Source organism: Schistocerca nitens, chromosome 8 (genome assembly GCF_023898315.1).
Source record: "Schistocerca nitens isolate TAMUIC-IGC-003100 chromosome 8, iqSchNite1.1, whole genome shotgun sequence".
Classification (NCBI taxonomy): domain Eukaryota; kingdom Metazoa; phylum Arthropoda; class Insecta; order Orthoptera; family Acrididae; genus Schistocerca; species Schistocerca nitens.
Window position 1 is genome coordinate 212,305,408 of NC_064621.1, and position 13,304 is coordinate 212,318,711.

The 13,304-nt window shown below is 41.6% G+C and overlaps 1 protein-coding gene across 1 annotated transcript in view; it reads right to left on the reverse strand.

Moving 5' to 3' along the window:
• LOC126198488 (von Willebrand factor A domain-containing protein 8) overlaps positions 1–13,304 on the reverse strand; it is a 275,162-nt gene that overhangs the window by 164,761 nt on the left and 97,097 nt on the right. The window contains exons 13-14 of the mRNA XM_049934860.1: positions 5,335–5,528; positions 4,340–4,544 (exon numbers count right to left, since the gene is read on the reverse strand). Of these exons, the coding sequence (XP_049790817.1) occupies positions 4,340–4,544; positions 5,335–5,528 (399 nt within the window). The remainder of the gene's footprint in view (positions 1–4,339; positions 4,545–5,334; positions 5,529–13,304) is intronic.

Consider the following 13,304-nt stretch of genomic DNA (forward strand, 5'->3'; position numbering starts at 1 on the left):
TCGACTCAGGTCTTTCAGTGCTCTGTCAAACTCTTCACACAGTATCTTATCTCCCATTTCATCTTCATCTACATCCCCTTCCATTTCCATAATATTGTCCTCAAATACATCGCCCTTGTATAAACCCTCTATATACTCCTTCCACCTTTCTGCCTTCCCTTCTTTACTTAGAACTGGGTTGCCATCTGAGCTCTTGATATTCATCCAAGTGGTTCTCTTCTCTCCAAAGGTCTCTCTAATTTTCCTGTAGGCAGTATCTATCTTACCCCTAGTGAGACAAGCCTCTACATCCTTACATTTGTCCTCTAGCCATCCCTGCTTAGCCACTTTGCACTTCCTGTCGATCTCATTTTTGAGACGTTTGTATTCCTTTTTGCCTGCTTCATTTACTGCATTTTTATATTTTCTCCTTTCATCAATTAAATTCAATATTTCTTCTGTTACCCAAAGATTTCTATTAGCCCTCGTCATTTTACCTACTTGATCCTCTGCTGCCTTCACTACTTCATCCCTCAGAGCTACCCATTCTCCTTCTACTGTATTTCTTTCCCCCGTTCCTGTCAATTGTTCCCTTATGCTCTCCCTGAAACTCTCTACAACCTCTGGTTCTTTCAGTTTATCCAGGTCCCATCTCCTTAAATTCCCACCTTTTTGCAGTTTCTTCAGTTTCAATCTGCAGTTCATAACCAATAGATTGTGGTCAGAATCCACATCTGCCCCTGGAAATGTCTTACAATTTAAAACCTGGTTCCTAAATCTCTGTCTTACCATTATATAATCTATCTGATACCTTTTAGTATCTCCAGGATTCTTCCAGGTATACAACCTTCTTTTATGATTCTTGAACCAAGTGTTAGCTATGATTAAGTTATGCTCTGTGCAAAATTCTACCAGACGATTTCCTCTTTCATTTCTCTCCCCCAATCCATATTCACCTACTATGTTTCCTTCTCTCCCTTTTCCTACTCTCGAATTCCAGTCACCCATGACTATTAAATTTTCGTCTCCCTTCACTACCTGAATAATTTCTTTTATCTCATCATACATTTCATCAATTTCTTCATCATCTGCAGAGCCAGTTGGCATATAAACTTGAACTACCGTAGTAGGCATGGGCTTTGTGTCTATCTTGGCCACAATAATGTGTTCACTATGCTGTTTGTAGTAGCTTACCTGCACTCCTATTTTTTTATTCATTATTAAACCTACTCCTGCATTACCCCTATTTGATTTTGTATTTATAACCCTGTAATCACCTGACCAAAAGTCTTGTTCCTCCTGCCACCGAACTTCACTAATTCCCACTATATCTAACTTTAACCTATCCATTTCCCTTTTTAAATTTTCTAACCTACCTGCCCGATTAAGGGATCTGACATTCCACGCTCCGATCCGTAGAATGCCAGTTTTCTTTCTCCTGATAATGACATCCTCTTGAGTAGTCCCCGCCCGGAGATCCGAATGGGGGACTATTTTACCTCCGGAATATTTTACCCAAGAGGACGCCATCATCATTTAATCATACAGTAAAGCTGCATGTCCTCGGGAAAAATTACGGCTGTAGTTTCCCCTTGCTTTCAGCCGTTCGCAGTACCAGCACAGCAAGGCCGTTTTGGTTAATGTTACAAGGCCAGATCAGTCAATCATCCAGACTGTTGCCCCTGCAACTACTGAAAAGGCTGCTGCCCCTCTTCAGGAACCACATGTTTGTCTGGCCTCTCAACAGATAACCCTCCGTTGTGGTTGCACCTACGGTACGGCCATCTGTATCACTGAGGCACGCAAGCCTCCCCACCAACGGCAAGGTCCGTGGTTCATGGGGGAAGCAGGTCGATAACGCAAGCCGATACTACCTCTGCTTGACACGCCTGTCATGAAGGCCATCATACAGGTCAGGGGCTGGAAAACATTTACTGCAGGTCAATACAGCAGTTTGACACTTTTTCCACAGAACATGCCTGTTGTGCATGGCAGCCTAAATGGCAAGGGCTGAGAAACATTTTCGTCCCTATCTCTGCTACCACTGGAGCTGGGAGTTTACCAAATTTGTTTGAAATCAGTCCAGGAATTTGGGAGATCCTGAGAGAGAGAGAGAGAGAGAGAGAGAGAGAGAGAGACCACACACACACACACACACGCGCACGCACGCACGCACGCACGCCTTCCTTCCATGTTCCATTCATGAACTGTGCATGGGAAGAATGACTATTGTTAGTCTATGTATTACATCTTTTTATAAGGTTTCCTAGTTGTGGACATTTTGCAAAATGTAGTATGTTGCCTGGCTCATCCCAGAATGTACACTCTCAGAATTTCAATGGCAAGCCTCATTGTGGTGCACAATGCTTCTCTTGTAATGTCTGCCATTGTATTTTGTTGAGCATCTTCAGAATGCTCTCCCACCATCCAAACAATCCTGTGAAAAAACGTGCCACTTTTCATTGGATCTTCTCTATATATTCTATTAATCAAATCTGGTAAATTTCCCCTACTAAAGAGCAATACTTGAAATAAGTTGAACAAGTGCTTTTTAAGCAACTTCTTTTGTGGGTGAATTACATTTCCTTAACATTCTTCCAATGAATCTCAGCCTGTCATCTGTGTTTCCCATAATTTGTTTTATGTGATCATCGCACTTTAGATCACTTCAGATGGTTATTCCTAGCTACTCCATCAAGTTATTTGTCAACAATAGTGTAATAGAACAGTGGGGGATTTCTTCACGTATTTATGAGCAATATTTTACCTTTATTTACATTCATGATAAACTGCTAGTTCCTGCACCAATCATCTTCCTGCAAATCACTAGTCTTATGGCACTAATACATCCCTATACACAACTGCACCATTTGTGAAAGAGATCTTGCAACTTCAGATATGATTCACTAGATCATTTATACATACTGTAAGCAGTTAACAGTCCTATTACACTTTCTTGGGGTACTCCTGAAGTTACCCTTACATCTGCCAATTTAGTTTCACTAAGAACAGCATGTTGAGCTCTACCTGCAAGGACATCCTGAGTCCAATCACAAACATGGTACAATACTTGGCAAGTTCATATTTTGTTCACTGAACAACAGTGTCAAACTGTATCAAACACCTTCCTGAAGTCAAGGAACACAGCATCAACCTGAACACCACTGTATACGATGCTAAACACCTCATCAGTGAACAGTGATAGCTGAGTTTTGCAAGATCTCCGTTTGTGTAATTGATGATGATTTTTATAGAAGATATTTCCATTCTCAAAAATAATTCTAATGTGTAAGCAAGTCTGATTCAATGATACAGGCATATAAGTAAGTGCATCTTTCTTACCACCTTTCTTGAAAATGGTCAGTCGACTAGCTTATGATAAATTACTGCTACAAAGGGAGCAAGTTCTTACACATAATCTCTGGTAGAATCTCACTGATATCTCATCTGGTCCACATGCCTTTTCATCACTGAACAATTTTAATTCATTTTTTATTCCACAATTATATACCTCAAAAGTTGCTATTCTGATGTTCATGCAATGATTGTAAGGAAGAACCATAATATGACCTACTACAGTGAAACAGTTTTGAAAGAGTGAATTCAGTATTTCTGACTTTTCTCTATTGTCTGCCATTTCATTCAGATTGATCAGTTAAATTATATTTTCAAATTCATTGAATGCTGTGCAGTAAAGGATCCTCACCAAATGCGACTCATAGATAATATTGAAAAAATTCAAAGAAAGGCAGCTCGTTCAGCAATACCATGAAATTGGGGAGAAGGTGTGGGGGTTTAAGGTCATGGTAATCATTAAAACAAAAGCCTTTTTCACTGTGATGAGATATTTTCATGACATTTCCATCATCAACTTTCTCCTCTGAAAGTCAAAATATTTTGTTGATTTGTACCTATATATTTGTTTCAGAGTGGAACAATAGAAAAACAGTGAGAAGGAGGTTCTACGAACCCTTTGTCAACCACTTAAGTGTTGATTGCAAAGTAATTGCACAGATGCAGATATAGATTAGGAAACTTTTGATGTTCTGCTAGCTATCTCTGAAGTGCTCTGCCATTACAGCTCCTGACACAGAGGGGCTATAAAACCATCCAATGACCACATCTGGCTTACCTTTTCTTACTCACCTTCACCCATGTTATTTTATATATTATCCAGACACTCCTATCATCTCATTTTTGAAATGCTTGATTATTTTTCTCCATTTCCTAACATTACAATTCAGATTTTTAAGATTACAGTTTTATAGCAACAATCATTGACTAATTTCCATATCTCAAAAGTCCTCTCTTCCTGCTTCATATTACACACAATACTGAAAATGGGTCCACCGTGGCTTACCTGAGGGATGTTGAAGAATGTTATGTCTGGAATCTTCGTCTTTGCTGCTGTCTTGTATCGAGGTGCGACAGTTTGACCAATCTGCACCACATTTTCATCCACATCACATTTAATAGCTGATTCTTCCATTTCAGCTTGTTCAATTGGGAATCCATTTTCTGTTAGTGCTGTGTCCAATATCTGCCTAGCCAAAGGAGGCAAAAACCTAAAAATTTAGGAAAGTCGTTCAATAACAATCTAATTGAAAGTAGCAGCACATCATCCGTAAGTCAGCACATGTTACTGACATGCAGGCCACACAGGACATCTTCCAAGCACTGCTCAGGATGGTCACACAGCTTGCAGCACCTTGGTATAGTAGTGTATCTGGTCTGTGGGTTCCCAATACTGTGATGATTGGCAGAAGAATGAGATATCAGGCTGCTGCTACATGCTGCCAATATGAGCAGTGGTTGGAGGAAGATCTGTGTCACCTGCATGTCAGTAATATGTACTGGTTTTTGAATGCTGTCCTATGTTAAAGTATTACAAAAATATAGTATGACTATTTTTTATGTGTGGACAGGACAACTGTTAACAATTTGTGGGACAATTGACAACCACATTATGTTAGACATGCTTTTCTGGAGGGACAACTTTCAATGTTGTTCCATTGCAATGAACTTGTAGGTGGGAGATTGTTCTCTCAAAATGCACAGCTCAACAAGAAGAACACTGTCATGTGGTTGAATGCAATAATTAAAGATATTAGTAATGTCTAACAACCACTACCTTGTGACACTGTTAAGAGATGTGCTGTTTTGTTAAAGCAATTTTTAATTACAACTGCTTTACAGGCAAATATACAAGCTTCCTTTATTGTCTCATCTATTAGAGTTTGGGAAATACATTTCCCATATATACAAACACATATTATTATTTAAACATCAACCAAGATATTTTTGTATATTAATTCATGTCCCGTGTATCACACATTCTGAAAGCAAACCACTAACCTAGACAAGCATGCACGATGAATACTCTCTCGTTGACTGTCCATAGGGTATTGCGACAGACGGCGTGCTATCCTCAGAAGCTGTCGTGTTGACAATGAGTTTGCTAATGACCGTAATGTTGGGTCTGTGGAACTGCGTAGTTTATGTGCAAAGTCTACAATGCTAGACATTAACCTTGCCTGTTGTGTGCCATACTGCAAAAGACATGTTATTTTCAGTACAATTTCAACCTACAGACTTTCTTAAACTGTCACTATTATTTTCAAGACATTACAAAAATATAGCATGAGTAATCACACAACACTGTGTAGAAAGGAAGATAAAGGTATAAAGTCTTGCTGATGAAGTGGTCAATAGAGTTCAGGAAAGGGAAGGAAAGCAGCCATGTCCTTTTTCAAAGGGACCACCAAAGCATTCATATTAAGAGTTTTAGGCAATCAACAGAAACCATAAAACTGGATCACGCAGGAATATGAACCACCATCTTCCTGAATGTGGTTCCAGTGTCTTACCACTATGTCATCTGCCATGCTTGGTCAATATTATGCTATTACCATCACACACATGTCAGTTGCAAACATTAACAAATGGAGAAACAGGTATTGAAACACGAAAGGAAGTGTATGGCATTGGAATTCTATAACATGGTTCCCATTTTTCAAGTGAATCCTTTGATAACTGACACACACACACACACACACACACACACACACACACACACCACAAAAATCATTTAAATCTGGTCACAGAGGAAAAACACAGGTAAATTACTGACTGCTGAGAAACCACTGTGCCATTTCTGGAGAGTGTTTCAACAGAAATGTACTCTCTCTCTCTCTCTCTCTCTCTCTCCCTCTCCCTCTCTTTCCTTGTGTCTGTGTCCCGCACTTCCACAGGGTTGGCATGGTTATCCTCTGATTTGGCAAGGTTAATTGAAGGGGTGGCCGGATGCCCTTCCTGTCGCCACCCTGGTGGATGATAGGATGATTAAGACAACACAACACGATGATGAAGACAAAGACAACGCAACATCCAGTCCCTGAGTGGACAAAAATCCCCAACCCAGCTGAGAATTGAACCTGAGCCCCTTAGCGCAGCCATTCCGTCACGCTGACCACTCAGCTATCAGGGCAGACTCAACAGAAATGTAATGGTTATTACAACACAGTAGTCTCAAGCAATCACTGGAATTGAGAGGCAACTGGGACAAAAGCAGGTGGCTGACAGGTGTTAGTGGAGACTAAGATACTGATGTAGGGTACGAAAAGGGCTGTGTGTTGGTGGTGGTGGAATTTGGGACACAGCTGCTAAGTAATAAAGCTGTGTAGTGGCCACAGACAATGAGCACATTGTTAACCTGTATGTTTTGCAAATGACTAGTCATGCTTACACTCAGTTACAGGTTGAAGGTGGCCATTCATACAGATTAACAGTGACTGGTGGTTATGCCCACATAAAATGCTAAGCAGTGATTGTAGTAAAGTTGATATATGGCACAGATGGTTTTACATGTGGTCTGCCTCTTAAGGGATGGGATACAATGTGACCAGACTGGTCAGGATGGGCTTGCTCAATGAATTGGTAAATTACAATAAGAGCATCACAGACAGAAGACATGTTTTAACAGGATAGGGAAGGAAAGAGAGCTGGACATGTCCTTGTCTAAGGATACATCCAAGCATTCACCTAAATAATTGGTAATGGGAAGCCTAAGACTGAATGGCCAGATGAGGATCTGAAGGCTATTGCTTCTCAATACAAGCCAGGCCCAGACTAGATGGACAGGTCAATTCAGTCCTTCAATTGGATATTTCAAACACACATGACCTGTGTGGCAAAAGGGTGGTAACGGTAGCAGCATAAGGATGCGACAGGATGTTTCGTATGTTAAACAGAGAAAAGAATAGCACTTTTCAAGACAACAGTGAATTTTGAGTCAGCAGGATACTCATTATTTCATGGCATGATTAGTAGTCAATGCCTTAGTGACAGATGCAACTCATTTGTTCCAGCCTCAGGTAGTATTGTACAAAGACTACACATTAGGTAACATCTGCTTTCATGTAGCATGAAAAAGAGATGAAGGAGCGAGAAAGTCACATTACTACTGGTTCACTTGTAGACCCCTTAAAACGAGCAGCCAAATTAAAAATCCTTCTAAGTGTGAAATCAGTTTTGTAATATGTTTTTAGTGGCAAAAAATCTCAAAGTTGTTGACATTCAACACAAATCTATGCTGTATAGGAACAGAATGTTTTTCTGTCATACTCTGTTTAGACAGAACACAGTTTACGATACCTCATATTGGCAGCAACATGGAGACTGGAGGAACAAACAGGTGGTTCCTAAGGTCAATGACGGCAGAGTTTATGAAGTGAACAGTAAACAAAAACAAGTCCAGAGTGTAGCAAATGGTCTTATGCTTATACAAACAGTCCAGCGAGCAAATCCAGCAGCACTGAAGGCTTCAGCTTCAATGACTAACAACCGACTGACTGGTAAGTACAGGTTTTGGTATTTAAGGGCAGTCTTGCCTCAGCGGATGGCTCCAAATGACATACTTGCAGCTGTGTTAGCGTCCCTTGCTAGAGGAAGCTGCAGCTGGAGTATGAAGCCCAAGTATCCCTGACTGTCTTCTATATTGATATTTGGTCTGGGTGGGGACTCCACATCTGTTGGACATGAACTCTCCGCCGCCCCCCCCCCCCTTTTACAGAGAGAGAGCCTCTCATGATAGTTCCTCAATGTGATCATCTGAGACAGAAGCCAAAGCTGTTTTTGAAAGTTCCAACCAGTCAATGGGTTCTTGGGTGCATCTTGACCCAGCCTGCAGGATAGTGGATTCTGCTCATGACGGAGATGGGGACAGAGGGCAGCCTGCATGGGCACCTCAGTTTGGAAATGCTCAAACTCCATTGATTGTGTGGTGAGGGGTTCACTGCAGGTGATGGGAGCTAGAACTGGTTTAGGAGGTGGAAGCAGTTCCATCTCCTTCAGCTCCTATCATTAGTGATTGTCAACCTCTTGTTGATGGTTAACATGAGGGTGGAAGTTGTTAACAACAGCAGCCAGGCTTGTCCCTGGCACTTATTTCATACCCAGCCAGCAGATGAGGGGAAGGGGGGAGGGGGATGGTAAGTCTCATAGTGGGCAGAATTGATTTTGATGCCTAACTAGATCCTCCTGACTGATTGCAACCTCAAGCATTTTTATGCCCCCTACGTCCAAAAACGAGGCCTTGTGGCCACCCAGCATCCACCTACATAATTGGTAATGGGAAGTCTAAGACTGAATGGTCAGATGGGGATTTGAAGGCTGTTGCTTCTCAACGCAGGCTCTGTGTGGGTGTGTGAGCATGTGCATGCGTGCATGAGTATGGTGAGCCATGCGCAGCAAGTTGAGAAGGGTGCAGGACCTGCAGTCACGTAAAGTTTTGGCTGGACTACATCCATTCACGGATGTTGACCAGCATATGGTAAGGAAGCTGGTGAATGATTCCATGGATTTGGCTCTGATCATTACCTTGTGCATCAGGATTTGGAAGGTCCTGACCATCTGCTTGGCTTCCAAATTGGATGTGGCATCCTACTATTTACAAGACTGTTTTAGATGTAGAGACTGACTACAGTGTGAATGTCAATACTACAAAGATTATTGATATATTTCACGGTCCATCAGTATTTTTGTAGTGGCATTGATTTTGCATTGACTGATGTTGAAGTTCAAGTTTTTTACAAAAATCCTGAAACACAGTCTCCATGAATTGATTTGTATCTACATACATACTCCACAAGCCACTATGTGGTGGATTGCTGAAGATACCTTGCACCACTACTAGTCATTTTCTTTCCTGTTCCACTCACAAACAGAACAAGGGAATAACAACTGTCCACATGCCTCCGTACAAACCCTAATTTCTATTATTTTATCTTCGTGGTCATTACATAAAATTTATGTTGGCAGCAGTAGAATCATTCTGCAGTCAGCTTCAAATGCCAGTTCTCTAAATTGTCTCAATAATACTACTTATAAATAATGTCACCTTCCCCCCCCCCCCCCCCCCAGGGATTCCCATCTGAATTCCAGCCCATAATACCTGTATGTTAACTGAACCTACCAGTAACAAATCTAGAAGCCAGCCTCTGGAATGCTTTATGTTGTCCTTTAATCTGACCTGGTGGGAATCCCGAGAACTCGATCAGTACTGAAGAATGGATTGCACTAGTATTGTATACACGGTCTACTTTACAGATGAACCACACTTTCTAAAAAAGTTCTCCCAATAAATCAAAGGCAATTATTCGACATCAACATGCACTCTTTGCAAGAGGTGATCGGGGCATGGCCCAGGACTGAAACTGTGCAGGTGCCAACTGACTTTGGGTGCAGGCCAGTAAGTTCCAGACAGTGCGTACACGGTCATGTCAACACTAGGCCAATACACGTGCAGAGCATGGAACGAGCTACCAACTGGCATTCAGAATCGACTGGAGCCAACAATATGGCACCATCAGTGATATTAAGTCTGTGCCATAATGAAAACTAGGTGTGTCACTCTGGGTCAGTGCCCTTAGGCAGGTGCTCCAGCCAGCCCTGCTGTACAGCAAACAACACCCTGCGAAGAAATGGATCATGGCCCATTTCTGATGTTGCATTGCACGCCATAATCAGGAATTAGTTAAGTCTGTGTCACAGGTTTTCATCTTAAGAAAAACACAGTACTTCGTGCCTGTCATACTCTGAACCTGGGCAGCATAGCATGTGGAAAACTGTGCCAGCATTTGAGTGCTGCACGGTGTGCCATTAATCGATCTTGTAGGTATAGTTATGCAGGGACAACACTCATCATTGCAGCCTCTGTGCGCTCTTATCGGGTAGTTTCGAATAGGGATTTAACTGCAAAATGACGAGCTTCTGATTGGTGAAACTTAGAACCATAGAGATGCACATGAGACTTCCTGGTCCATATGTGACAGCCAACACCTCTTTCTCAATTTGCGAATAAATCCTCTGTGGTAAATGATGGAAAGTCCAGATTGGAACATCAAGAATATTATGAGGAGGCTAGATTGCTTTTCACCATAAACATGACACACTGGCACAACAGAAAGACTGTTACACATTTGAGCTTCCAGATAGAGCCTTATCATAAAAGAAAACACACACATTTACATAAGCAAGCACATATACCCACTATCTCCGACCGCTTTGGCCAGGATGCAACTGTGTTGTGTCAAATGGAGGCAGCAATATGGAGTGGGGTGGGAAAGGGGGAGGGATAGTGAAACGTCAGCACCATCTGGCAGATTGTGCAGGGAATAGATGGTGCCAGGACAAGGCTGCCAGGTGCAGCATTGGGAAGCTTTGGGGAGGGAAGAGGTGGGGAGGGGGAAATATTTTCTTTTCTCAAGAAGATTTTGGCCGACTGCTCAAATGTGCCTGTCTGCATCTCAACTTGTCATCTTTATGTGAATAGCAATCTATCCTTCACATAATTTCTCTCTGTCTCATTTAACGTTTTAGATGCAAATGCAGTGGGCCATTCCATGCTGTTGGCACATTTGTGTGACAGCACATTCTGGTGCACTAGTGGCAAGCACGAAGTGTTTGCCAGAATGGAATGTGCTAAACACGGGGCTAATTCAAGGCACTTTTTAAGTTGTGAGAAATTCATCCAGCATACTTCTGACCAAACAAATTTAACACCTTTTTTACACAACTAATTGAATGGGTGTTGAATCTGGGACACACTGGGAATAAATTTTGCATAATAATTAATTTTTTCCAGTAACGATTGAAGTTCTTTGATGTCATTAGGGGTTGGTGAGTGTGAGACCTCCTTTTACTACATGTATGTACTAGGTATCTTATACTTGGCTCACAGTAACTACATTTGTCAAAGCGATAAATGCAGACCATGGGTTTGGAGCTGCTCAAACAACACCTGTAGATAGCATAGTTGCTTCTCCTGCGTGGCTACGGTAATTAGCAAGTCATATAAATAGTAAAACACAGTTGGAGAAATTAGATACATAGCAACATTTCCTTGAGCATTAACAGTAGACTTAAAACCACCACAAATTCTGTGTGATCCACTTGGCTTCTTAACTACGACCATGGGCATTACCCACTGGCTAGATGACACTGGGGATATTATTCCCATACTTTGCAATTTATCAAGTTCCACTTTTAACTTGATCACTCATAGTGAACATCACTGGGTGTGGTCTACAAAACTTAGACACTGCTGATTACTTTAAGGATATATGATCTAAGAAACCTGTTGCACAATCTAATACAAGTTGCACAATCTAATACAAGTTCAAACAGTTGCTTGTATTGTGCACATAAAGTATCAAGTTCTGTGAATAGTATCACATTTGAAATGAGGTTCACTTATACTGTCTTTGGAAACCAGACACCATGAAAGCAGATTAGCCAAAAATGTTAGTTGCCACCCAAGTACTGACTACCAAAAAGGGTGGTTGCCGAGCTACATGCTTATACTTAGTGTGGACTACAATCTGACCCCACAATGGGCTTGACTGGCCATTGTACACCACCACTCCGTGAAAGGTGTCACAGTTGTGGGGAGCCAATGCGCCAGTAGGTGTCCACATTAACCAGAGACTCGGTTGCCCCTGTGTCCAATTGAAAATCAGCTGTTGCTCCATTCCATTTCCAGTTGTAACATAAGCTTGTGCATCCTGGCTGCTGCTGCTGCTGCTGCTGCTATGGGCACTGGCAAGAAGGCACGCAGAATGCTGATGGCCATTGTTATTATCGCATACTGGCTGAGACAGACACTTGCTAGGTGCCCCAACTGGTGACACACAAAGCAGGTCATATCAAGGAAAAAGTGGTGATGCCATCAATGCTGTGGGTTCCAGCAGAGGAGCCATATGAAGCATGTCCCATACCATAGGGTGGAGAGGGACGGGGGGTTGGAAGAGGAGGCTCTATAGATTGGGTCATCAACTACTCTCAGGAAGCTAACCCTGAAATGAAAGCAGTCGTCCAGGTTAAGGGTTGAATGCACAGTCGATACCCCTGCCATGTAAAAAGCCTATCATCATGACAAATTTAACAAGAACTACCATTACAAAGGAGAATTGTGCCAAGGAACATGAACACAGATATAACAGTGCTTAAATCTGGAAAATGGAATGTGCATACATTGCTGCAGGCAGGCACTATGAATAGTATTGTGGAAGAGATGCTAAGGTATGGAATGGGAGTTGCTGCACTGTAGGACATCAGGCTGAATGAAAGGGGTAAGATTCACAAGCACAAATTCTCCCTATGTTAGTAAGGAAAGGATAAAAGACAAGTTGAGCCTCCAGGGATATGCATAGATCTGTTATTGCTTTCACTCCATTTAATGACAGAATATTTACTCTGTGTATCAAAGACAAATTCCACTATGTGACCTTCGTGAATGTACATGCACCAACAGCAGTCAGCTACATGAGGTTTGTGATACAATACCTAGATATAGCTCCATAACAGTGCCTGCCAATTATAATACCAAACTGGGCGAAGAAGAGGCTTTCAGAAGCATGTCTGGCTAGGAAAGTCTGTGTGATAAAACTATTGATAACAGTATGAGGGTTGTCAAGTTTGCTTCTGTGAACAAGTTGAAGGCAGTAAGTAACTGTTTCCCTAAGAAAAATATCTACAAAGGGACCTGGAAAATAGTGCAAATAAACTGAAGCAAACCAAATAGACTATATATTGCTATTGAAGAGGTGGGCATCTGACATGGAAAATATGCACACTTTCCAAGGATCTAATTCCAATTCTGACCATTGTCTAGTAGTAGCCAAAATGAGGCAAAAATTTGCTATGACAGACACAGGAAATAGTACCAGAGTAAAGAATCAAATATAGAACAACTGAAAAATGAGTCTACCATTTAAGGGTATCAGAAGAGTTTGTGACAGGAGTTACAAACAAAAGATGGTGAAGAC